Here is a 25726-nt window from a genome sequence, read left to right on the forward strand (position 1 = left end):
TTGTTCTATTGATCACTCTCTCCTCAAAAATGGATTTCCTGTCCTATTAACCCTCTTTCTTCCTCCCCTCTTAAAGTCAATCAATTTGTACCTTTGCTTAATCATTGTAAAACGCATAGAACTTCACGGTATTGCGGTATATAAGCTGTTATTATTATTATTATATGTCAGAAAGTCTCCCATTAACGTATTACTGTACGTCTGATGTTATATCTCCTAGTTCATATGGCATCCACAGTTCACATTACTCTGTTTACACTGGAGCTCTGTTCCAACCAATACAGGTGACCTTTTGACTTTGTCAATCACTTCAGTGGTGGAAACCTCTGACTATTCTATCCAGGGGCCTTTCCTTCCAGTCTCCACCACACCAGAAGCTACTTACAATAGATACGTCCATGCTCACCTGGGGAATCCCAGCTTGACATCATACACATCCAAGGCGTCTGGACTCCTCACAAAAAACCTCTCCAAATCAGTCTCCTAGATCGCCTCCAGAATCAAGTAGTCTTCACAGACAATCAAGTCACCATACTCTACTTAAACCAACAAGGAGGCAAAGGATCACACCCACTTCGCCAAGAAGCATTACAAATCTGGACTTGGACAATTCCCTGCAATATATTCCTCAAACTAGTCTATCTATCAAGAATACAAACCATCGTAGCAGACAAGCTGAGCACTCTCTTTCACCCTCATGAGTGGACACTCAATGGAACCGTCTTGTGACAAATATTCTTGGATTAGGGGACCCCTGAAGTAGGCTTTGTGCTTCACCCCGCAACCACAAATTTCCACTCTTCTGTTCCAGACTCTACATTCCCAATTGTGTGGAGTCAGATACCTTCCTCCTCGACTGGTAGAACAAGTTTTTATAAGCTTTCCCTTCAATTCCGCTAGGCGAGAAAATTCTATTCAAATTTCACCACCATGGTTCTCATAGAACCTTGGTGGCCACATCTACCATTTTTCCCTCCTCTTCTACAACTCAGTATACGGGAACCTGTCACACTTCAAGTGTTTCCAAATTGCTGACACAGAACAAATGTCTCTCCTTCATCCTAATCTATATTCATTAGTATTCATAGCATGGTATCTCTCGGCGAGTAGATGTTTTTACACTATTTTCAGCCCTGCCTTAACTTGCTGGCCTTACCAATATCAGCAAGGGCCTATGGGAGATCATATTCATATCTGATCTTGGAGTATGTTGGTGCAAACAGCCTAGATTGCATCAGTGTTTAAAGATAACAGAGGACCTTGGTACAGCTAAGAGGTGCAAAGAGGTGCTAAAGACAGCTAAGATGTGTTAATGTCTGGTGCTTAAGATGGACAGCTTGCACAGATAGCTAAGGTTAATCAGAAACTATTGTCAAAGTGAAACTGGAAATTACATTTGACTCCTTCTCCAGTCTCTCACATCCCACTCACCTTATTCACCATTGTTTCAAACAGTTTACAAAAGATAGGGGTACTTAACTTCAATAGATTCTATTTTTAGAATAAGACTCTAACCTATAAAAGCCCTCTCTCTGCAACACCCCCACCTCTCTGCAACATCACCCCTCCCCTCTCTTTTTTCTTTCCTCTGAACTCTGTAAGGCAAGTATTTTCTCTCTCATTAATTGTAATGTTTGATGTATCTTTATGAATCTTGCTTTTCAGTAATATTAAGCTTATTTCTACATTATATTCTTTATGTAATCATTTCTGGCTGTGCTTGTCATTTGATTTTACTTCTTACTGAATCTTCTACGAGGGTATTGAACCCGGGACCTGGAAGATTGTAAGGCCGCTTCAACATTACCCCTCCAAACCTTACATTTGGGGAGTTAAACCTTACATTTTGGGGGGCTAGTCTCGGTTCCTCATGAAAATTTTCATCAGGGTAAGTAGAATTCAATTTTTCTTGTATGCACTGTGCAATAGGTAGAATTATTGGCTGCATAGACAAGGTGAGAAATGGTATTTTACTCTCAAAAGTCCTTGTGCAGTTTTGATTGAGTATAGACAGTGAGATAGGAATCGAAAGACCTTGGGAAACCCTTAGGCTGGATGACACACTGGTGAAAAGTTCCAATAATATTGTGGGGTTTATACTTGGTGAGATTTTACTATCAAAAGTCTTTGTAGTTTTATCTGTGCCAGTTTACATTTTATGATTTGCTATTATAGGCTTGCCAGAGTGTGTTGCAGATACAGGGACTACCATATGAGTAACCACAAAACTGGACTAAGTCCTCTTGAACAAATCAAAATAAACAAACCAAAATAGAGGACTAATAATAATAATAAGAATTCTTGCTGTTCTTTTATACCGCTCTCAGAAACCCGTAATGTTCAAAACACATCAGTGTTTGGAAACCACTTATACAGGTAAATGGTATCTTTCATTGAGCCGGTATTTTTATGTGCTTGTTGCATATTTGTAGTTTTGCACATAAAAATACCGGCTCAATGAAAGATACCATTTACCTGTATAAGTGGTTTCCAAACACTGATGTGTTTTGAACATTACAGGTTTCTGAGAGCGGTATAAAAGAACAGCAAAAATTCTTATTATTATTATTAGTCCTCTATTTTGGTTTGTTTACTACCATATGAGTGCCAGACAATTTGGTTAAATATTTGAGCTGCTCTGAAGAAAAGCATGGTCCAAAGTTAAAACACTGTGCATTCACACTAAAGATGGCACTATTTAACTCTGTTTCATTAATGGTTGGGAGTTATACAACACAAGTCTCCAATACTTCACCCAACCTACACAATATCCAACATCCCTCTCCACAAAATTACAAGTTGTTCCACATGCTCTCATATATTTCAAATCTGGCAAAATGTGGTGTTTTTATTCCTCATTGGCCCACATTTCTTTTATTGCAGTTATTTAGGTAAACTTTTTTTTAAACTTTTTAACTTTTTTATCCACCATAATCTTTTTAGAAGTTTCCTTGAGATTATTTTATTTAAACATATTCAAATAAATTGTATACTTAGCTTAGTATGCTATTGAGTTACATGATCTGACATGTTTCGCAACAGTTTGCTTTATCAAGGATTCTCCTGTAAAATATTTAAAAAAGCTTTCAGTACTTTATATCTTACTAAAACTCAACCCAAACTCCTAATACCTTCCACCTTAACACACCCTTCAGTGCTTACCAGAGCCATTATGTCCATCTTACTCAGAATTTTTTGCAAGATGGGGGTGGCTCACTTTAGAGCTCCTTTTATAGTACTTCCTCCCATGACTAACGCCCCTCCCCCATAGAGGAACTAGATCAATGTGGCCCATTCAACCTCAGAATTTAGGCCATTTGGAGCCACCGTACCCAATCGGTGAATCCCGCCCTGCTCTTTGAAGTTTAAAACTTGTTCCATATTACCCTCCATCCTCCCCTCCACTGTTTCAATCACATGACATTTCATATCTTCAACTGTGTGCTGCTTACGTATCTAGTGGTGTACCAATGGTGCTTGCTCTTTCTAAGTAATTATACGAGATTTATGTTAATTCAATCTGGTTTTCACTGCCCTGCTGGTACGTCCTATATAAGTTTAATTAGTCACTTGCCACATAAATCATATCAGATATTATTATAGTCCAAGTTTCCTTTCTTCCCAAACAAGGGCAAAAAGAAAGAAAACAGAAAACAAAAAGACTTTTCACTTTCACCCAGTCCAGTGAAAGCTCAGCAAGCTTTCTATCAGGTATACTTCCAGTCCAGGTTTTAGGGCTTGCTCTACCTGATCACACAGTCTCTGAAAAACACAGCACAATTAGTCTCTTAGGCAATTATCCAGCCTTGAGCTGGAGTCCTGGGCTTACTAACCAACACAGTCCAGTTTCTTCACCAGGTATTTACATTCTTGAATATAAAGTAAACTTTAAGCAAAAAAAAAGACAAAAACTGAAGCCTTACTGCAGGCTCCTAAACTTCCAGCCCTGATTAGCTCACAGTCCTTTGGGCTTCTCTTGAGCTCCTGCACAGCTGCAGTGTAGCCAGATAATCAGGTTGCTGCAGCACTGCTCTAAGCTTGTGTTACAGCACAAACAATCAAAATCAGTTCGGCCAAAACTCCTCTCCACTATTATTCCTGTACAGCCTTGTACCTGCAGTGTTTAGTGGAAAGTTGCCAAGCCCACATCCATGGCTTCTTCCATAACGGTCTCTGACATACACCCTTCATCCAGGTCCATGCTTTCTGGTGTATCCAGCGGCTCTGCTGGCTCCTGAGGCATTGGAGCCTCACACTCCATTGGCTCTGGAGTGAGGTCTGGCCTTCTCCTGGCCCGGAGAACTCTCTCTGCCAGCCTCTCTTGGACAGCCTCCTTTAATGCTCTGGAGAGCTGCTTAACAGGCTTAGGGCCACGCCCTACACTGGGTGTTTGTGTGCCTAGCTTGTGTGTTCTTGGGCTCCCCCTCAGGCTACAGGGCAGAATATCACTGGGAGCTTGATTAAACCTCTTAGTGTGACTGGAAGCTTTTCTGGGCCGGGCAGTTAACCTATACTCAGGGTACTGCTCTAGGCTAGAAGAGTCAGGATAGGCAGCTAGGCTTTCAGGATCTTCTTCCTGATCCTTCTCCGGGAGAGTCTGGTCTCGAGTAAGAGACTGAGACCGGGGTTTCACTCTGACATGACCGTCTCGGGGAGCGGAAATGTCACAATCTCTAGCATTTAGATATTCAACAAATTCCAACACCTCCTGCTGAGTGCCTTGCCACAAAAAGAATACGTCATCCAAAAATCTAGTCCATAATAATACTTTTTTAAAGTATTCCACTGTATACACATACTGTTCCTCATATTTAGCTATAAAGAGGGTGGCCACCAAAGGCGCCAAAGTGGCCCCCATGGCCACCCCCTGGACTTGTTTGTAGAAGTCCCCTTGATATTAGAAATAATTTTCAAAAATGACCAATTTGGCCAACTTCATGAGAAAGTCAGTTGGGCAAAGTTAAAACAGTCACTCAATTAAAACATGCCACATCTGTACTAATAACTTTTACCTTTTTTTACTTTGTGCTTTAAATTCTATTTCTTGTCAGTCTCTGCCCTGGTGAAGGACCAGTACAGAGTAGGCTGACACTATTCTAACAAATTTCTTATCCTATATAATAAAAGGCTAACTCGCGCATGCGCACTCCTATTTGTGTGCTTCCATGATCAGTAGTTCCGTGGCCGCATTAGTGCGCATGCGCGAATCCCCAGCACTTCCCTACACTCGCCGGAAGGACTGCACTGTATGAGTCCCCAGCACAAGCATGTGGCCGACCCAGGATCGTGAGAGGATGCGCCGTGCAAAGTGCTGCACACTACTGGAGGGGGAGAGACATACCGGCACAAACCTCCCGCCAGAGAGGAAGGCCTGAAGCCAGCAACAGCAGCGAATTGTAAACGCTGCTGTTGCCTGAAGCACCTGAGGCAGACGCTTCTCTCCCAGCGAGATGACTTTAATATCAAACCTCCCTCCAGCGTTGGCAGCCGCAGCACGCTAAACAGGCTGCTTCGGGCTTTCTCTTGCAGTTGAGTCCCTCTGCCGCGTCACTAATGATGTCATCAATGACGCAACAGAGATACTCAATGGCAGAAGAAAGCCAAAGCAGCCTGTTTAGCGTGCTGCGGCTGCCAACGCTGGAGGGAGGTTTGGTATTAAAGTCATCTTGCTGGGAGGGTCGCAGAGTCAGCGGGGGTTGGGCTGGGAGGGGAGAGAAGCGTCTGCCTCGGGTGCTTCAGGCAGCAGCAGCGTTTACAATTCGCTGCTGTTGCCGGCTACAGGCCTTCCTCTCTGGCCGGTCCTGCCTACTTCCTGTTTTCATGAAGACAGGACCGGCCAGAGAGAAAGACCTGAAGCCAGCAACAGCAATGAATTGTGAATGCTGCTGCTGACCAATGAAGTAGTTAAATGAGGAAAGGGAGCAGAGGGGGAGAGAATGGCTTGGAGGGAAGGAGGAAGGTATGCCAGACCAAGGCAAAAGGAAGGAGGAGATGGAGAGAGGCCATATGGAACAGAGAGAGAGAGAGGGCGGACACTGGATGGAAAGAGAAGAGAGGGGCAAGACAGAGGGTGAACAGTAGATGGAAGGGGTAGAGAGAGAGAGACACACCGAATGGAAGTGTGGAGGGCAGGGGGAGCAGAAGTTGGAAGGAGGGGGCCAGGGAAAGACACAGACAGAAAGAATGACAGCGTCCAAGGAGAGAGAGACAAATTAAAAAAAACAAAACAGACAGACATCTACTCTAGCACCCGTTAATGTAACGGGCTAAAACACTAGTATATATATATATATATATATATACTATGGGCATGTGTGAGCATAAGTGTATTCTTTATGCTAGTGACTCGTGCCTAACACGCTTTACCTCATTTTTCTACCTATTAAGTCTCCCACCTCCATAACTGGGAGCATTTCAATCTCAAAGGCTACACACAGACAGGGCCATTTAGAAGGCCATATGAATATATGAGCAAGGCTCACGTACCAAGGCAGACTTCTACAGGGGTGCTGTTCGACACTTCCTTGGGGAAGGTCTTCCTTCTGGAGGCCCAGGTAAGCGAATTGCAATCTCAGATTTGCCTGCTTATGGTGTCCCAGTGACCTCGGGCGCAGGATTTCCTCCAAGTCTTGGGGTCGATGGCGGCCTCCCTCGATGTTGTGAGGTGGTCGCAGGCCCACATGCGTCCTCTTCGGTATACTCTTCTTCGGAGGTGGTCGCCTCAGAGGCACAGTCTGGATCACCCTGTTCCACTTCCGGGCTTAGCTTGGGGCAATCTTCGTTGGTGGCTCCAGACCCCCCATCTTGTACAAGGGGTGAGTCTGGATCAGCCACAGTGGATGGTGCTGCTCACGGATGCCAGTCTTCTCAGTTGGGGGTTCAGTGTATAGGTCACTCAGCTCAGGGCACCTGGTCCACAGAGGAGGCTTGGAGACCAGAGCCATCAGTCTGGCGTTGCTAGCCTTCCAGTCCTTTCTGATGGGAAAGTCAGTCAGGGTTCCGTCAGACAGTGCCACAGCGGTGGCCTATGTCAATCATCAGGGGGGGGAGGGCACCACGAGCACTCTGGTGGCACAGGAGGAGGCTCTGCTCATGGTCTGGGCGGAGTCGCACCTTCAAGAAATATCGGCATCTCACATAGCAGGAGTGGAGAATGTTGAAGCGAACTTCCTAAGTCATCACGTGCTAGATCCCGAAGAATGGTCTCTCAGCCCTGTGGCCTTTCAGTTGATAGTGCAGTCTTGGGGTCAGCCCTTCATGGACCTGATGGCCACAAGTATCAATGACAAAATTCCTCGCTTCTTCAGTCGTCACAGGGACGGTCAGGCTAAGGGCTTGGATGCTCTGATTCAACCATGGCCAATGGAGTGGCTGTTGTATGTGTTCCCTCCGTGGCCATTAGTGGGCAGAGTTCTTCTCCGTATAATTCGCCATCCGGGCCTCATGATTCTGGTGGCTCCGGATTGGCCTCGATGACCGTGGTATGTAGATCTGGTTAGGTATCTGATGGCGGATCCTCTTCCTCTGCCTCTCTTGGATGACCTTCTAACTCAGGGTCCCATTCCAATATTCAAACCGGGTCCCTACTGTCTTACAGCTTGGCTCTTGAAAGGGAATGCCTAGGTAAGAAGGGGTATTCAAATAAAATGATTTCTACTCTCTTGGTGTCCCGGAGGCTTTCCACCTCTAGGGCTTATGTGAGGGTTTGGCATCTCTTTGAGGAATGGTGTGCTGCACGTGGAGTGTTTTCTATTCACGCTTCCTTGCCTAACATCTTAGAGTTCTTGAAAGATGGCTTGGACAGGAGACTGGCTTGGTCTTCTCTCCGGGTTCAGCTTGCGGCCTTGTCAGCCTTTTATGGGTTGTTGAAAGGTCAGCGTTTGACTGCCATTCTTATAGAAACATAGAATATGACGGCAGAAAAGGGTCACTGGCCCAACAAGTCTGCCCACTCTAAGGATCCTCCCCCCTAAGCACTTCCACGAAGTGAACCCACATGCTTATCCCATTTTTTTCTTAAAATCGAGCACGTTGCTTGCCTTAATTACCTGAAGTGGAAGATCATTCCAACGATCAACCACCCTTTCAGTGAAGAAATACTTCCTAGTGTTGCTATGAAATCTCCCACCCCTGAATTTCAATGGATGCCCTCTTGTTGCCGTAGGTCCTGTAAGGAAAAAGATATCTTTTTCTACCTCAATATGGCCAGTTACATATTTGAACGTTTCTATCATATCTCCCCTCTCTCTGCGTTCCTCGAGAGAGTATAGCTGCAACTTACCTAGACGTTCCTCATATGGGAGATTCTTGAGTCCTGAGACCATCCTGGTGGCCATTTGCTGAACCGACTCCACTCTCAGCACATCCTTTTGATAATGTGGCCTCCAAAATTGAACACAGTATTCCAGATGACGTCTCACCATGGACCTGTACAACGGCATTACAACTTCGGACTTCCGGCTGACAAAACTTCTTCGGATGCATCCCAGCATTTGCTTAGCCTTGGATGAAGCTTTCTCTACTTGATTGGCAGTCTTCATTTCTTGTGGGCGGCCAAATTGCTCATATGACCCTCTGTTCCATCTTGGAATCTGAATCTGGTTCTGTCAGTGCTGGTGCGCCCTCCTTTTGAACCGTTGGGCGACTGCTCTTTCAAGGACCTTACTCTAAAGGCGGTCTTCTTGGTGGCCATTACTTCAGCTAGATGTGTTTCTGAGCTGTAGGCTTTCTCTTGTAGGGCTCCCTTCTTGGAGTTTTCTAGGGAGTGGGTTGTCTTGAGGCCTGTTCCTTCCTTTCTACCAAAGGTAGTTTCCTTTTCATGTCAATCAGGCAGTGGTCCTCCTGGTGTTGGGTAGCCGGGAAGGTTCTTCAGAGCAGAGACAGTTGCGCACGTTAGATGTTAGTCGGGTCCTTTGCTCTTATGTGCAGAGGACCCAGGCGATCAGGAAATCAGAACATCTCTTTGTCCTTCTAGCGGGTCCTCGTAAGGGGGATGGTGCTTCTCAGGCTACTATTGCGCGCTGGATCAAGGAAACTATTGCTTCTGCTTATCTTCTGAAAAAGAAGCCTGTTCCAGAATTTTTCAAGGCTCGTTACACTAGGGTTAGGCAGCTTCTTGGGCTGAGTCTTCTCTAGTGTCCCCAGTGGATATTTGCAAGGCTGCAGTTTGGTCTTCTATGCATTCCTTTGTCAGTCACTACCATGTGGATGTTCAAGCGTGTCGGGATGTGGTGTTTGGGGGGGGGGTATTGCTTTGGGTTGTCCCATCCGTAAGGAATTATACTGGTCTACCAGGCGATACAGAAGGAGAATTTAGGTTCTTACCTGCTAATTTTCTTTCTGTTAGCCTGTAGACCGGTATAGTTCCCCACCCTATATGTCTTTGTGCGGTAATTGTGGGTTTTTGCTCGCGTGCAGATTTTGAATTTTTCTACAGGTTTTAGTATTTTTCTAGGGCCGGGGAGAATTAAGAACATAGGTGATGGCTCAGCTAGCTTAGCTGATGAGCTGTAGAGATGTTTTGTTTTCCAGGATAAAGTTCTACACATGATCCAACAGTTGTTTGCAGATGTTTGTTGTTTTTACACTCCTATTCGGAGTGTATTTTACTGTTTTCAGTTAGGAATTTTCCTAGGTTCTGATTGGTATTCAGAAGACTAGATTAGTAGAGGGGAAGCTATACTGATATACAAATTTGATCTCAGTCTCCACCTGCTGTTAGTAGTTAGGTATAATACCCATTAATACTATACTATAGATCAGTGAGGAACTATACCAGTCTACAGGCTAACAGAAAGAAAATTAGCAGGTAAGAACCTAATTTCTTTTTACTGTTTGAGGATTGTTTTTGATAAGTTTAATCTACAGGTTTTCTTTTTTTTATTCTTTTTTTATTACTGATAGTTTATGGTTGAAGCTTACTTTTTCTTGAGCTCTGTTAAATCTTTCAGTTAACTTATAAATTGATAGTAAATTATAGTAAAAGAGTATATAATGAAATGTTATATTTACAGTAAGGTATGAAAGAATGTCAAGTGTATACTTAATGAATTTGTATGAATTTAGATTGTACACTTGTTGTTATATGAAAAATGAATAAAAAACTTAAAACAGAAAACAGATAGTGAATATACCCTAAGAACATTTTTTACTGACATTGTTGCTTTAATTATTTAAGAATCCAAAAAAGAATTGATAGGCCTTATTAACTTTTCCCCCTTTTGTCTTATTCACCAGCTGGGTGTCAGGTAGACAGCACTTTGCTGGTGGTGAGGGTGATCACTGAAGATAATAGAATGTGAAGATTAGTTTCTATGGGCTATTTTCTTATCTTCTAATTAATTATGTTATGTGTTTGTATGTTTTTAAACAAGGACATATTTTGTGAAATTTATTCGTTCCTTTAGGAAGAGTGTGTTACGTAGTGGTTAAAGCTAGAGAATGACACGGTGAAAAAATTGGTCCCCGTCACCGCCCCGTCCCCGTCTCACCATCCCCGTCACCGCCCCGTCCCCGTCTCACCATCCCCGTCACCGCCCCGTCCCCGTCTCACCATCCTCTTCACCGCCCCGTCACCGCCACTGCCACCCCATTCACCGCCCCGTCACCGCCACTGCAATCCCATTCACTTTTCTTTATTTACGTATAAAGGAAACATTCTTTAAAACTTTAAAACTTAGTTAAATATTAGTTAATAACTATACAAAAACAAAACACGCAGAGAAAAAATTAATTAATATAAATTCCCTGACTTCCCTGCACTGTCCCCCCTTGAAGGTCTGTCCCCATCCTGAAAGCCTGATGCCCCCCCCCCCGACGTCCGATACATCCCTCCCCCCGAAGGACCGCCGACTCCCCAACAATATCGGGCCAGGAGGGAGCCCAAATCCTCCTGGCCACGGCGCCCCCCTAACCCCACCCCGCACTACATTACGGGCAGGAGGGATCCCAGGCCCTCCTGCCCTCGACGCAAACCCCCCTCCCCCCAACGACCGCCCCCCCCAGCCGACTCGCGACCCCCCTGGCGACCCCCACGACCCCCCCACCCCCCTTCCCCGTACCTTTGGTAGTTGGCCGGACAGACGGGAGCCAAACCCGCCTGTCCGGCAGGCAGCCAACGAAGGAATGAGGCCGGATTGGCCCATCCATCCTAAAGCTCCGCCTACTGGTGGGGCCTAAGGCGCGTGGGCCAATCAGAATAGGCCCTGGAGCCTTAGGTCCCACCTGGGGGCGCGGCCTGAGGCACATGGTCGGGTTGGGCCCATGTGCCTCAGGCCGCGCCCCCAGGTGGGACCTAAGGCTCCAGGGCCTATTCTGATTGGCCCACGCGCCTTAGGCCCCACCAGTAGGCGGAGCTTTAGGATGGATGGGCCAATCCGGCCTCATTCCTTCGTTGGCTGCCTGCCGGACAGGCGGGTTTGGCTCCCGTCTGTCCGGCCAACTACCAAAGGTACGGGGAAGGGGGGTGGGGGGGTCGTGGGGGTCGCCAGGGGGATCGCGGGTCGGCTGGGGGGGCGGTCGGAGGTTCTTGGGGGGGGGCGGTCGTAGGGGGGGAGGGGGGTTTGCGTCGAGGGCAGGAGGGCCTGGGATCCCTCCTGCCCGTAATGTAGTGCGGGGTGGGGTTAGGGGGTCGCCGTGGCCAGGAGGGTTTGGGCTCCCTTCTGGCCCGATATTGTCGGGAAGTCGGCGGTCCTTCGGGGTGGGGGTGCGAGTGGTCCTGCCGGGGGGGGGGATGTATCGGACGTCGGGGAGTCGGCCGGGCAAGAGGGCTTGGGCTCCCTCTTGCTCCGATCGCGGGTGCGGGTGGGAGCGCGTGCGAGCGGTCGTTCGGGGTGGGGGTGCGAGCGGTCCTGCTGGGGGGGTGAATCGGTAAATAGCGGTTCCTAGAAGGGGGTACATTGGCCCGCGGGGACAAACCTGTTCACCGTTTCCGCGGTCGGTGAATGGCCTTGTCCCCGTCACCGCAGCGACTGCTAGTTTTCTTCCCCGTTTTCGGCGGTGACCCGCGGCTTAAATGCGGTGGCCGCGGGTAAACCGTCACCGTGTCATTCTCTAGTTAAAGCGACAGCCTCAGCACCCTGTAGTTGTGGGTTAAAACACCATGTTGCTCCTTGTAACCCTGGGCAGTTGCTTAATCCTCTATTTCCCCAGGTACATTAGATAGATTGCGAGCCCACTGGGACAGATAGGGGTAAATGCTTGAAGTAAACTACAAAAGGCGGTATACAAGTCCTAATCACTTTCCCTCCTTTGTCATGGACTGGAGGTTAATGGTTAGTGCAGTGGCCTGAGAACAAGGGAACTAGGTTTGATTTCCACTGCAACTCCATGTGACTCTGGGCAAGACTCTGGCCCCAGGTACAAAATAAGTACCTGTATATAATATGTAAATTGTTTTGATTGTAACTACAGAAAGGCAATGTATGAAATTCAATCCCCTATACCTGTAAGAATCACTCTCTTTTACAACTGTCATTAGTATGCTGCTTTAGCTATGGTAAAATGTACCTTTCATTTCAGTTATTTGGCTGGTGTGTATACTTTCTGTAAACAGTTTTTTCTTTTCTGTTCAGGAGTGAAAGACGATGAGGAGGAGGAGGAAGAGGACTGCTTTATAGTGGAAAAGGGAGCCAGAGGAAAAAGGCCAATATTTGAATGTTTTTGGAATGGAAGGTTAATACCATATACAACAATAGAAGAGTAAGATTCTTTAACATTTACATATTTTTATGCATTGCCTTAAAAATTATGATTTATTAAATGTGCTATTTTGTTTACTTTTTGTCTCATATTTAAGCTTTGACTGGTGCATGCCTCCTAAGAAAAGAGGACTTGGACCACCTGAATGCTATAACAGAATCTCTGGGACATTATTTACTAATGACAAGTTCGAAGTCAGCACAAACAAACTGACTTTCATGAACCTGGAGTTAAAGTTGAAAGATAAGAGCACAATTTTCACAAGGATTTTTAATGGACAGGTATGTGTATAATTTATCAGTGGATTGGTGCTTTTATAATTGTTTGTGTAAATTAAAGGTTTTAAAAGCAAACACTAAATATAGATAGGAACACAAGCAATGGTGGAAAATTAGTAACATGTGTTTGGGGTGGGGCGAGAAGCAGAAGGAGAGAAAAGCACAGGAGAGGGGAAGAAAAGGCAGGAGAGAGCAAGGGGCATCAGTGAGAGGTAGCTCCGCTCACCCCCCGACGTCATCCACCGGAGCTGCTTCTTAAAAGGGGAGGGGCCAACGTCACTTAGCCATTTGGCGTGCGTCGAAGGCTAGCGTTAAAGGCGCTCGCCTTAGCAAGAGCGCCTTTGCGAAGGGCCTTAAGAAGGGACGAGCCACTGTAAAGAAGAGCAGAGGGCAACCATAGCAGACACAGAGGCCAACCATAGCAGACACAGAGGATAACTAGAGAGGACACACAAGCAACAAGCAAGCAAGGGTAGCAGGTTTAAAATCATGAGAGGGACCTCTCAGTAACACCAAGGACGCTACATAAGGAAACAGGGAGAAGCCACTTCAGATAGCAGACTGGCGAGAGGACAGCAATGGAAGCAGCAGACAGAAGCAGAATGTTGAGCTACCCAGTTTTCTGCGTCTTTTGCCATATGTATGACTACTTCCCTTCTGGGGTGCGAGGAACTAGAGGGCTTGAAGAAACAAATCAGACTTCTGGAAGGCAGAATACTGGACCTAGAAGCACTTCGAGCAGTGGAGGAGGAAGACAGAGAGGCAGAAAACTTCAAGACCATTGAGGAAGAAGTCCGGGAGTTAGAGAAGTTCATCGAGGAGGCATACAGGGAGGCCGTGGAGAATCACCAGCAACAGTGGAACTGCCAAGATATACCTACATTGAGTAGGACCACCTGGAGGACAACCACAAAGAAGAAATGGGTGACACAGCAGCGAGACCTGGAAGCAGCGGAGGGAACCCACAGGAAGACGAGTCCAGTGCAGCCCAATGCCAGGATGAGGGGAAGATAGAAGTGTGCAGAGGACACGGACCTTCAGCTGGAGAGATGTACATACACCAGGGACACGGACATGCGGCTGAAGAGACAAGAGAAGATAAAGAGGTCAGCGATCATCGTGGGGGACTCCATCATCAGACAAGTCGACAGCTACATAGCGGGAGGAAGACAGGATCGGCTGGTGACTTGCCTATCCAGAGCAAAAATAAAAGATATATTGAGCCGCATCGACAGGATCATCGACAGCATGGAAGAGGAAGATATTGCGGTGGTGATCTATGTGAGGATGAAAAATGTGAGCAATAGGAACTACAACAGGGAAGTACTGAAGGACCAGTCCCGGATGCTAGGAAGGAAGCTGAAGACCAGAACGCAGACAATAGCATTCTCGGAGATCCTGCCGGTACCCAGGGCCAACGAGAAGAGGCAGATGGAGCTGCAAGCAGTCAAGACATGGATGCGGTGCTGGTGTGAGGAAGAAGAATTCCACTTCGTGCGCAACTGGACGACGTTCTGAGGGAAGGATGGACTCCACCTCAGCGGAGACATAACGAGGCTACTTGCAAGCAACATCAAGAGAGAAATTGAGAAGTTTTTTTAAACTAGGAAGACGGAGAGAATCGGGAAACTACAGACCGGTGAGTCTGACCTCGGTACTGAGAAAGATGATAGAGGCGCTGATAAAAGTCCGTATCATTAATCACCTAGACGGACACAATCTAATGAGGACCAGCCAGCACGGCTTCAGCAAAGGAAGATCTTGCTTGACGAACTTGCTGCACTTCTTCGAGGGAATAAATATGCAGATAGACAAGGGTGACCCAGTCGAAATTGTATATCTGGATTTTGAGAAGGTGTTCAACAAGGTCCCACATGAACGACTATTTCGAAAAATTGCGAGCCATGGAATCGAGGGTGAAATACTCACGTACATTAAAAACTGGTTGGCGGATAGGAAATAGAGAGTGGGGGTAAATGGATAATACTCGGACTGGAAAAGCATCATGAGTGGAGTGCCGCAGGGTTCGGTGCTCGGGCCCGTGCTCTACAGCATATATATATATAAACAGCCTAGAAATTAGTACAACGAGTGAAGTGATTAAACTTGCAGATGATACAAATTTATTCAGAATAGTGAGGACGTAGAAGGATTGCGAAGACCTTCCAACGTGACATAAACACGCTTGAGAAATGGGCTGCGTCATGGCAAATGAGGTTTAACGTGGATAAGTGTAAGTTGATGCATGTCAGTAAGGAAAATCTTATACACAAATACAGGATGTCCGGTGCAGTACTTGGAGAGACCCCCCCCCCCCCCAGGAAAGAGACTTGGGAGTATTGGTCGACAAGTCAATGAAGCCATCAGCGCAATGCGCGGCGGTGGTGAAAATGGCAAACAGAATGCTAGGAATGATTAAGAAGAGGATCACAAACGGATCGGAAAAGGTTATCATTCCGCTGTACTAGGCCATGGTACGCCCCTACCTGGAATACTGTGTCCAGCACTGGTCGCCGTACATGAAGAAGGACACGGTACTACTCGAGAGGGTCCAGAGAAGAGCGACTGAAATGGTTAAGGGAGAAGTTGCCGTACAGTGAGAGATTAGAGAAACTGGGCCTCTTCGCCCTTGAAAAGAGGAGACTGAGAGAGGACATCAGTGAAACATTCAAGATAATGAAGGGAATAGACTTAGTAGATAAGACAGGTTGTTCACCCTCTCCAAGCTAGAGAGAACGAGAGGGCACTTTCTAAAGTTAAAAGACGATAGATTCCGTACAAATGTAAGGAAGTTCTTCTTCACCTAGAGAGTGATAGAAAACTGGAACGCTCTTCCGGAGGCTGTTATAGGGGAAAACACCCTCCAGGGATTCAAGACAAAGTTAGACAAGTTCCTGCTGAACCAGAACATACGTAGGTGAGGCTAGACTTGGGGCACTGGTCTTTGACCTAAGGGCTGCCGCATGAGCAAACTGCTGGGCACGATGGACCACTGGTCTGACCCAGCAGCGGCAATTCTTATGTTCTTATGCCCCAGGCGCCATCTTGCTCGGGGCACAGGCAGCCCTCCTCCTCTTCTTCCACCCTTCCCACTCCTCCCCCTCCTCCTCCTGCCGCACACATTTCCCTTCCCTTCCCCTCTCTCCCAATACCTTTTTAACTTTGGCGTGAGCAACCATCAACTAGCTGCCTCCGTCAGGTTCGGCGCTCTCTCTGACATCACTTTCAGGACCCTCAGCTAGGAAGTGACATCAGAGAGAGCGTCGAAGCCCATGCAGGCAGTAAGTTGGTGGCTGCTCACGCTGAAGTTAAAAAGGTACGAGGAAGGGGTGCGCAGCAGGGGTGGTTGGGGGAGGGGCGCCACAGCCTCTTGCACTGCTCACCTTCGTTAGGCCACTGCTGGAACATCCTGTATTCTGAAATATTATTAGAAGATTATTCAAACTGACAGTTCATTGCAGATAGCCTATTCTGGGGCAGGGTGATCAAAGCTACCGGGTGCTTATCCCCTCCCCAAGCCCCTCTCTCCTGAAGCATCCTCCCACACCTACTTGTAGGCCACCCCAAGCCTTCCTTAGGGTTCATGGTGATCTAGAGAAATAGGCTGAGCAAGAGTGAACCCCAGTTACTTCTGTCCATGTCAGCTCCAGACATTGTACATCACTTCAATTTGCTCAGCAAGGTAAGTGATTTTTATCAAATACAAATAAACCATAAACCATGACCTCTAAAGAAAATAGCAAGGCTAGAGGCTGCTCTTGGAGAGGGGAGCTGGGTGAGTATAAGCCCTCAGGTAAGTAAATCACAGACTACCTCTAAACGAATGGGAAAAGGGAGGGAATGTCTGGAAAGCAGTATACTGTATACCAGGGGTGCCCAAAAGGTTGATCGCGATCGACCAGTCGATCGCAAAGGTAATGCGAGTTAATCGCGGAGCCCATTCCGGGCTCCGCGATAGACTTGTATTGCCTTTGCATTCTCTCTGTTCCCTGAAGCCACAACAGGCCAGCATCAACTACAGAAGCGCCGGGCAAGCCAGCCTCCACCCCCCCCCCAGGTGCATGTGGAGCCGTTTGCGACGGACCGCGGGAAAGAGGCCCTACCCGGAGTACAGCCTACCACATGTCTTGAGCAGCTGCTGCCAACTCTAAGGCTCCGTTGAGGATCCGGGCCGGGAAGAAAGGTTTTGCGGGAGGAAGAGCACCCCAGCCCCCCCATACCTGGCGGTGGAAGAGACAAAGGTCAGAGCAGCAAGTAGAGGAGGAAGCGAATGCAAGTAGCCAGCCCGAGGTACAGTGTTCTAGTTGCCTGTGCAAGGGTTGCAGGAGCAGCCGGAGGCATCCAGATGGACACTTGCAAGCCCGGAAGAAAGGGACAATTCGGCATTTCCAGAGTGCAGCTGACCATTTAGCATTTACTGGTATATGCTAATATATGTTTTGCACATTCAGAAAACCAGAGTGCTTGGGAGTCTCTAAGACAGGTTGGAGAAGCCCTGCAAAATCAATGTGTCCTTCATTAGGTACCTTGAGTTTCAGGCTCTGATTCAGGAAGCATCAGACTAGGGTCTAATATTTTGCTGCTCCTACAGAGGACACCCCACCGTTTCTCACTGCTGGGTTGTGAACAGCCATGGCAATCTACCAGAATACATGATTTTGTTGGACTAGTTAGTAAATAAGCTACCTATGCTTGCTTTCTATTAGCCAATATATTTGACCCTGCCCAAAGTGGAAAAACCTGCCAAGAGGGGTGAAGTAGCTTTAAGAAGAGTTGATGCCTTTGGAAGTGAATCTTTACTTTTCCTCTTCCATGCAAACATCTTCCATGCAAAACTATTTTCCTTCAGCAGCACTTTTACTTCCAAAATCCAGTCTAAAATGTCAGTATTGCATGCAGTCAGAAGAAGAAAGTGCAACTAGAGACTCATAAAATCACCAGACAACAAAGATAGCAGAAATGATTTTATTTTAAATTTAGCGATCAAAATGTGTCCATTTTGAGAATTTATATCTGCTGGCTATATTTTGCACTATGACCCCCCTTTTACTAAACCGTAGTAGCAGATTTTAGCACAGGGAGCCTATGAGCGTCGAGAGCTGCGCAGGGCATTCAGCACAGCTCCCTGCGCTAAAAACTGCTATTGTGGTTTAGTAAAAAGGGAGGGGGTATATTTGTCTATTTTTGTATAGTTTTTACTGAGATGGCATTGCATATTTTAAAGTCATCTGCCTTGACCACTGTGAAAACCCCCTGAATATAAATGATAATTAACATTTTCTCTGCGTACAGTGTGCTTTGTGTTTTTTAAAATTTTATTGTTGGTAGATCATTTTGACTTGGCCATTTTAAAAGCAGCTCGCAAGGCAAAAAAGTGTAGGCACCTCTGCTGTATACTAATGCTCGAAGTATAGGGAACAAGATTCTGGATCTAGAAGCTGTGATGGAAGAAGAGGAGTTGGATATAGTGGTGATCACAGAGACATGGTTCATAGAGAACCATGACTGGAATGTAGTTATACCGAGCTATAATCTGTTCAGAAAAGACAGCGTAGGAAAAAAAGGAGGAGGAGTAGCGTTATATGTTAAAGATCATATTAAAGCCACACAATTGCAGGATCTGCAGGGCAAGGAAGAGGCACTGTGGATCAATTTGGAAAGAGAGAATGGTGAATATATTTACATTGGTGTGATATACAGACCTCCTTCACAGACGGAAGAAGTAGATAGAGATTTAATAGTAGACATCCAGAATATATCTAAAAAAAGGGAAGTCTTGCTAATAGGTGTTGATTGGGGTATCCCTATTGCGTGGTCTTCTAGAACTAGTTCTTGTAGAGAATCCAGAATCTCCCCGTTGCAGCAGTCGGTAATGGAACCCACATGGGATGGGGTCATACTGGACTTAGTGCTTACAAATGGAGAAAGTGTTTCTGATGTTAAAGTGGGTGATCATCTGGAATCCAGTGATCACTGCATGGTATGGTTTAATATTATGATGGGTATAGAGAGGGCTCATTCAAAAGCAAAGGTTCTAGACTTTTAAAAAACTAACTTTGTTCGGATGGGGGTTTACGTCAAGGAATGGATGGGAACGTCTGGAAGGACTGGAAATGCGCTGTGCAAAACTGAAAGAAGCGATTGTAAGGGCGACAAACCTTTTTGTGAGGCAAGTAAGTAAAAGTAAGAGGAAAAGAAGGCCACTTTGGTTCTCAAAAGTAGTAGCTGAGAAGGTAAGGAATAAGGTTAACTTTCATAAACTACAAAAGATCGCAGAAAGAGGAAGACAGGCAAAAATATCTGGACAAGTTAAGAGAGGCTGGTCGTGTAGTCAGGAAAGAAAAGATGCAAATGGAAGAAAAAATAGCTGACAAGCCATTTTCAAGATATATTAGTGATGGGAAGAACTGCCGAAGTATCATTGGGAGATTCAAAGATGAAGGAGAGGAATATGTAGAAGCTGATAAAGAAAAGGCCGAATTACTTAACAAATATTTCTGTTCTGTGTTCACGGCTGAAGCACTAGGAGCGAGACCGCAAAAGACAAACGTGAGTAAGAATGGAGGAGTAATAGATCCTGATCGATTTTCAGAGGGTTGTGTTCATGAGGATCTAGATAAAATAAAGGTAGACAAAATGATGGGGCCAGATTGTGAACATCCTTGGATGCTGAAGGAACTTAGGTAAGTTATGGTAGCTCCACTGACTGACCTTTTCAACGCATCTCTAGAGTCAGGAGTGGTACCAGAGGACTGGAGAAGGGCGGATGTGGTCCCTCCTCCCAAAAGTGGAAGTAAGGATGAAGTAGGGAATTACAGGCTGGTAAGTCTGACTTCTGTGGTAAGCAAATTTATGGAAACACTTTTAAAACGTAGAATGTTCAAGTTTCTGGAATCCTGTGTATTACAGAACTGGAGGCAACATGGTAGGTCTTGTCAGACAAATCTGATCAATTTCTTTGACTGAGTGACCAGAGAATTGGATAGAGGATGTGCGCTAGATGTGGTGTATTTAGATTTTAGCAAAGCCTTTGACAGTGTTCCACACAGACGTCTAATAAATAAATTGAGTGCCCTCAGGATGGGTCCCAAAGTGACGGGCTGGGTCAACAACTGGTTGAGTGGAAGGCGACATAGAGTAGTGATCAATGGAGATCGCTCTGAGGAAAGGGATGTTACCAGTGGTGTGCCTCAAGGTTCTGTTCTTGGGCCTGTTCTTTTTAACATTTTTATAAACGATATTGCTGAAGGGTTGTCGGATAAGATTTGCCTCTTTGTGGATACCAAAATCTGCAATAGAGCAGACACACCGTATGGTGTGAATAACACGAAGAAAGACCTGGCGAAGCTTGAAGAATGGTCTGAAATTTGGCAGCTAAAATTTAATGCTAAGAAATGCAAGGTCATGCATTTGGGCTGCAAAAACCTGAGGGAACGGTACAGTTTAGGGGGTGAAGAAGCTATGTGTACGACAGAAGAGCAGGAATTGGGTGTGATTGTATATGATGGTCTTAAGGTGGCCAAACAGGTTGAAAAGTTGATGGTGAAAGCTAGAAGGATGCTGTTACATAGGGAGAGGTATGGCCAGTAGGAAAAGGAGTTATCCCAGGACAAGCAGGCAGGTATTCTCACTAGTGGGTGATGTCATCCGACAGAGCCCCGATACGGACATCTTGAAAGCATGTCTTGCTTGAAGAAACTTAGAAGTTTCGAGATGCCCGCACCGCGCATGCGCCAGTGCCTTCCCGCCCGATGTACCGGGCGTGTCTCCTCAGTTCTTTTCTTTCCGCGGAGCTGAGAAGTTATCTTCAATCTGCGCTGACTGAATTTCAGTTTTTCTTTGCCTTCTTTACCCGCGTTTTGGTTTATTTCTTTGAATTCACTTTACTTTACTTAATTTAAAAAAAAAAAAAAAAAAATTCAAAATTATTTCTTCCGGCGGTTCGGCTGGCCCGGCCTCGTGGCTGCGGCCTACCTCTTTCGACATTGCAGCGTCGATTTTCCGGCCTATGTCACGGCCAATCACCGGTTTTAAAAAGTGCAGCAAGTGCCAGCGTGCGATTTCGTTGACGGACCCGCATCGACGCTGCCTTCAGTGTCTTGGTCCGGACCACGTTCCGAAATCGTGCAGGCCTTGTTCCACGCTCACTGCGCGCTCGTTCAAGCGGCGTTGCTTACTTTGGGAGTCGATGTTCAAGATGGAGACTGCCAAGGATCTGTCTGCTTCTACATCTGCTGAGGTTTCACCGGTCCGCTCGAAACCTGCATCAACGACTTCCGCATCCGGCATCGTGAAGCCAGCATCGTTTACACCGGCTGCGGCTTCCAGTTCCGCTGCGGCGCCTGCCTCTGTCTCTTCGGTTCAGGTACCGCCTTCCACTGTCCCTCCCGTGGTCATCAAGGTGCCCAAAGCTACTAAGCAGAAGCACTTGGCCGCGAAGGAGCGCGAAGACCGTGCTGGAGGACCCCCTTTCGGTGCGGATCCCTCCATATCGGCTTCGCTTCGATCCCTGCTGGAAGCTCAGTTTGTCGAGCTTATGCAAACTATGGGACCCCGGCTTATCGCCAACATTCAGGGTGAAGTCCGAGCACCGGTCCCTGAGGGCGGTCCGCCCCCTCCCCCTCCCCCTCGCCGTTCGATCTCGCTGCTCGACGAGGGGGATCGGCGGAGGGCGGCGGATGCCTCCAGGAGGGCTTCCCTTCCTGATATGCCACCTTTAGAGCCCATTACTCCTCCAAGGCAACAGGGCGCTGGGACGGTCCCTGATATTCGGAGTCCTGGGCATACTGCATCGCAGGAAGAGTTCTTCCGCACTCCATACCAGACTTGGGTGGCGCTGCGTGAGTCCGCATCCTTGCCACCTCTGCGATCCACCGCTTCGAGCCCCATCCATTCCTTAGAGGCTTCGGGGGATCGTGCGATGCACAGAAGTTCTCGCTCCCCATCCCGGCACCGGGAGGGGCATCGTTCTCGTCATTCATCTCGACACTCCTCACGTCATTCGGAAGTGTCCCCACAGAAAAAGATGCAACGTTTGGGATACTCATCGTCCGATGTTTCCCAACCGGAGGGACCAGAGTATGAGGAACCATCTACCTCTTATTCTCCATGTCGGTCTCAGCTCTCCCTAGACCCGGAGGCTTCCACTTCGTCTAGTCCGTCTCGGCGGCCGGCCTTGGCGGACCAATTGTCTTTCTCATCTTTTCTCCGACAAATGGCGGATGACTTAGATGTGACTTTGGATACTGGATCTAAATATTCTAAAGAGTATTTGGATACGATGCATTTGCCTCACCCTCCGGCGGAGACTCTTCGGCTTCCTTTGCATAAATTGCTGGACCAGACTTTCATGCGCTGTTTTGAGACACCGTATTCTATCCCTGCGGTTCCCAGCAAGCTGGATGCTCGATACCGCATCGTTCACCACAAGGGATTTGAGGGAGCTCAACTTTCTCATCAGTCTCTGCTGGTCGAGTCTTCTCTCAAGCGTTCTCACCCTTCCCAGGTCTACGCTTGTGTGCCTCCGGGCAGGGAGGGGAGAACGATGGACAAGTTTGGTAGACGAGTTTACCAAAATTCGATGATGGCGACTCGAGTGCTCAATTACAATTTTTTCTTCTCTTCTTATTTGGATTTCTTCTTGCCGTTCCTCCGCAAGTTCGTCCCTTTCATCGATGCTGAAGCTCGTTTCCAGTTTGAGGAGGTGGTGGCAACCCTTTCCCAGTTGCGGCTGCAGCTGATGCAATCCTCCTACGATGCCTTCGAGCTCTCGGCACGTGCTGCGGCCTGCTCAGTCGCCATGCGTCGCCTGGCCTGGCTTCGCACTATTGATATGGATCCGAACCTCCAAGACAGATTGGCTAATGTGCCTTGTGCGGGAGCGGATCTATTCGATGAGTCTATCGAGACTGTCACTAAAAAGCTTTCGGACCACGAGAAGTCTTTTCAATCCATTCTGCGTCCTAAGCCTAAGCCTCAACAGTCTCGTCCATCTAGACCGCCTCAAATCTACCAGAGGCGTTATCAACCAAGACAGGCTCCCCTAGCGAGACAGCCTGCGAAGAGGCAGCCTCCACAGAAGTCTCAGCAGAAGCCTCAGATGCCGGCTGCACCCAAGGCCACTCAGCCCTTTTGACTCTCTTCCAGGGAGCATAACCGACGTTCTGTCTTCCCTTGTTTTCCCCATCGGGGGTCGACTCCACCATTTTTATCATCAATGGGAGTCGATCACCTCGGACCTTTGGGTCCTTACCATCGTAAGAGAGGGATACTCTCTTCATTTCCAACGGGTCCCCCCGGACCACCCGCCAAGAGAGTATCCTTCCAACTCGATGCAGACCGCTCTTCTTCGGCTTCGAGCCGTCGAGCCGGTGCCAGTAGATCAGCAAAACCGGGGGTTCTACTCCCGGTATTTCTTGGTTCCGAAGAAGACGGGCGATCTGCGTCCCATTTTGGACCTTCGAGTCCTCAACAAGTTTTTGGTCAAGGAGCGGTTCCGCATGCTGACCCTTGCTTCTCTTTACCCCCTACTCGAGCAGAACGATTGGTTATGCTCTCTGGATCTCAAGGAGGCCTACACTCACATCCCGATACATCCGGCCTCCCGCAAGTTTCTCAGATTTCGGGTGGGACATCTCCATCTGCAGTATCGAGTGCTTCCATTCGGCCTTTCCTCGTCTCCCAGAGTCTTCACAAAGTGTCTGGTGGTGGTGGCCGCTGCACTCCGGAACATGGGTCTCCAGGTGTTTCCATACCTCGACGACTGGCTCATCAAGGCACCTTCGGCCCCAGAGGTCATTTCGGCGACCTTGTCCACAATTTCTTTACTGCAGAATCTGGGCTTCGAGATCAACTTCCCCAAATCACATCTTCAGCCCACCCAGTGTCTCCCCTTTATCGGGGCTGTTCTGGATACCATTCAACTTCGAGCATTCCTTCCTCCTCAACGCATGGATGCTCTCCTTCTACTCTGCCAGTCGGTGTCTTCTCGCCAGTCCATCTCGGCGAGACACATGATGGTCCTCTTGGGCCACATGGCATCTACAGTTCATGTGACGCCTTTTGCCAGACTACATCTCAGGATTCCTCAATGGACCCTGGCATCTCAGTGGACTCAGGTGTCCGACCCGTTGTCCCGTCACATTGTGGTCACTCCTGCTCTACGGCAGTCTCTTCTCTGGTGGATGACCTCTTCGAATCTATCCAGAGGTTTGCTGTTTCACTCTCCTCCCCACCAGAAGGTTCTCACGACCGATTCATCGAACTATGCATGGGGAGCCCATCTGGATGGTCTTCGCACTCAGGGGTTCTGGACCAGTGCGGAACGACTCCATCAAATCAATCTTCTGGAGCTCAGAGCCATCTTCAATGCTCTCCAAGCCTTTCAGCATCTGCTTCACGACATGGTGATCCTTATTCGCACAGACAATCAGGTCGCCATGTATTATGTCAACAAACAAGGGGGCACGGGCTCGGCCCCTCTTTGTCAGGAAGCTCTTCGAGTCTGGGATTGGGCGGTTCGCCACAACACCTTCCTCAGAGCTGTCTACATTCAGGGGAAGGACAACGTCTTGGCAGACAAATTGAGTCGTCTTCTCCAGCCTCACGAATGGACGCTCCATTCCAAACCCCTTCATCAGATCTTCGCTCAGTGGGGAACGCCTCAGATAGACCTCTTTGCAGCGCCCCACAACTTCAAACTGCCTCAGTTTTGCTCCAGGATCTACACTCCTCTCCGCCTCGAGGCAGACGCCTTTCTACTAGAGTGGGGGAATCGCTTCCTTTATGCGTTTCCTCCCTTTCCTCTCATTCAGAAGACTCTGGTCAAGTTAAGATCAGACCATGCCACCATGATCCTGATTGCTCCTCGGTGGCCCAGACAACCTTGGTTCTCCCTTCTACTTCAACTCAGCAGCAGGGAGCCAATACTTCTTCCAGTGTTTCCTTCACTGCTTACTCAACATCAAGGTTCACTGCTTCATCCCAACCTGCAGTCTCTCCACCTGACAGCTTGGTTCCTTTCAACATAACCCCTCACCAGTTTTCTCAAGCTGTGAGGGAGGTCTTGGAGGCTTCCAGGAAGCCTGCTACTCGACAATGCTATTCCCAAAAATGGACGAGATTCTCGACCTGGTGTATTTCCAATGCTACAGACCCTCAGAAAGCTTCTCTATCGTCTGTATTGGACTATCTTCTACACCTGTCCCAGTCTGGTCTCCAGTCTACCTCTATACGAGTCCACCTGAGTGCTATTGCGGCTTTCCATCAGCCTCTACAGGGGAAACCTTTGTCGGCTCATCCTGTGGTTTCCAAATTTATGAAAGGACTTTTTCATGTCAATCCTCCTATCAAACCTCCTCCTGTGGTTTGGGATCTTAATGTTGTCCTGTCTCATCTTATGAAGCCTCCGTTTGAACCTCTCAAAACGGCTCCTCTTAAGTATCTCACCTGGAAGGTGGTTTTCCTGGTGGCCCTCACGTCAGCTCGCCGAGTCAGTGAGCTTCAGGCCCTAGTGGCAGATCCACCCTTCACTGTATTCCATCATGACTAGGTGGTTCTCCGTACTCATCCAAAATTCTTACCTAAAGTGGTCTCTGAATTTCACATCAATCAATCCATCGTGCTTCCAGTGTTTTTTCCAAAGCCTCATTCTCATCCTGGGGAATCTGCTTTGCACACTCTGGACTGTAAACGTGCTCTGGCTTTCTACTTGGATCGCACAAAGCCACACAGAACTGCACCTCAACTTT

The 25726-nt window shown here is 47.4% G+C and overlaps 1 protein-coding gene across 2 annotated transcripts in view; it reads left to right on the forward strand.

Moving 5' to 3' along the window:
• The window catches only part of SMCHD1 (structural maintenance of chromosomes flexible hinge domain containing 1), a 719028-nt gene that overhangs the window by 134116 nt on the left and 559186 nt on the right, over window positions 1-25726 (forward strand). For both annotated transcript variants that reach the window (XM_033933958.1, XM_033933959.1), the window contains exons 11-12: window positions 12573-12699; window positions 12797-12980. In XM_033933958.1, the coding sequence (XP_033789849.1) occupies window positions 12573-12699; window positions 12797-12980 (311 nt within the window). The remainder of the gene's footprint in view (window positions 1-12572; window positions 12700-12796; window positions 12981-25726) is intronic.

The sequence above is a fragment of the Geotrypetes seraphini genome, chromosome 2, assembly GCF_902459505.1.
Source record: "Geotrypetes seraphini chromosome 2, aGeoSer1.1, whole genome shotgun sequence".
In the NCBI taxonomy this organism is placed as follows: Eukaryota; Metazoa; Chordata; class Amphibia; order Gymnophiona; family Dermophiidae; genus Geotrypetes; species Geotrypetes seraphini.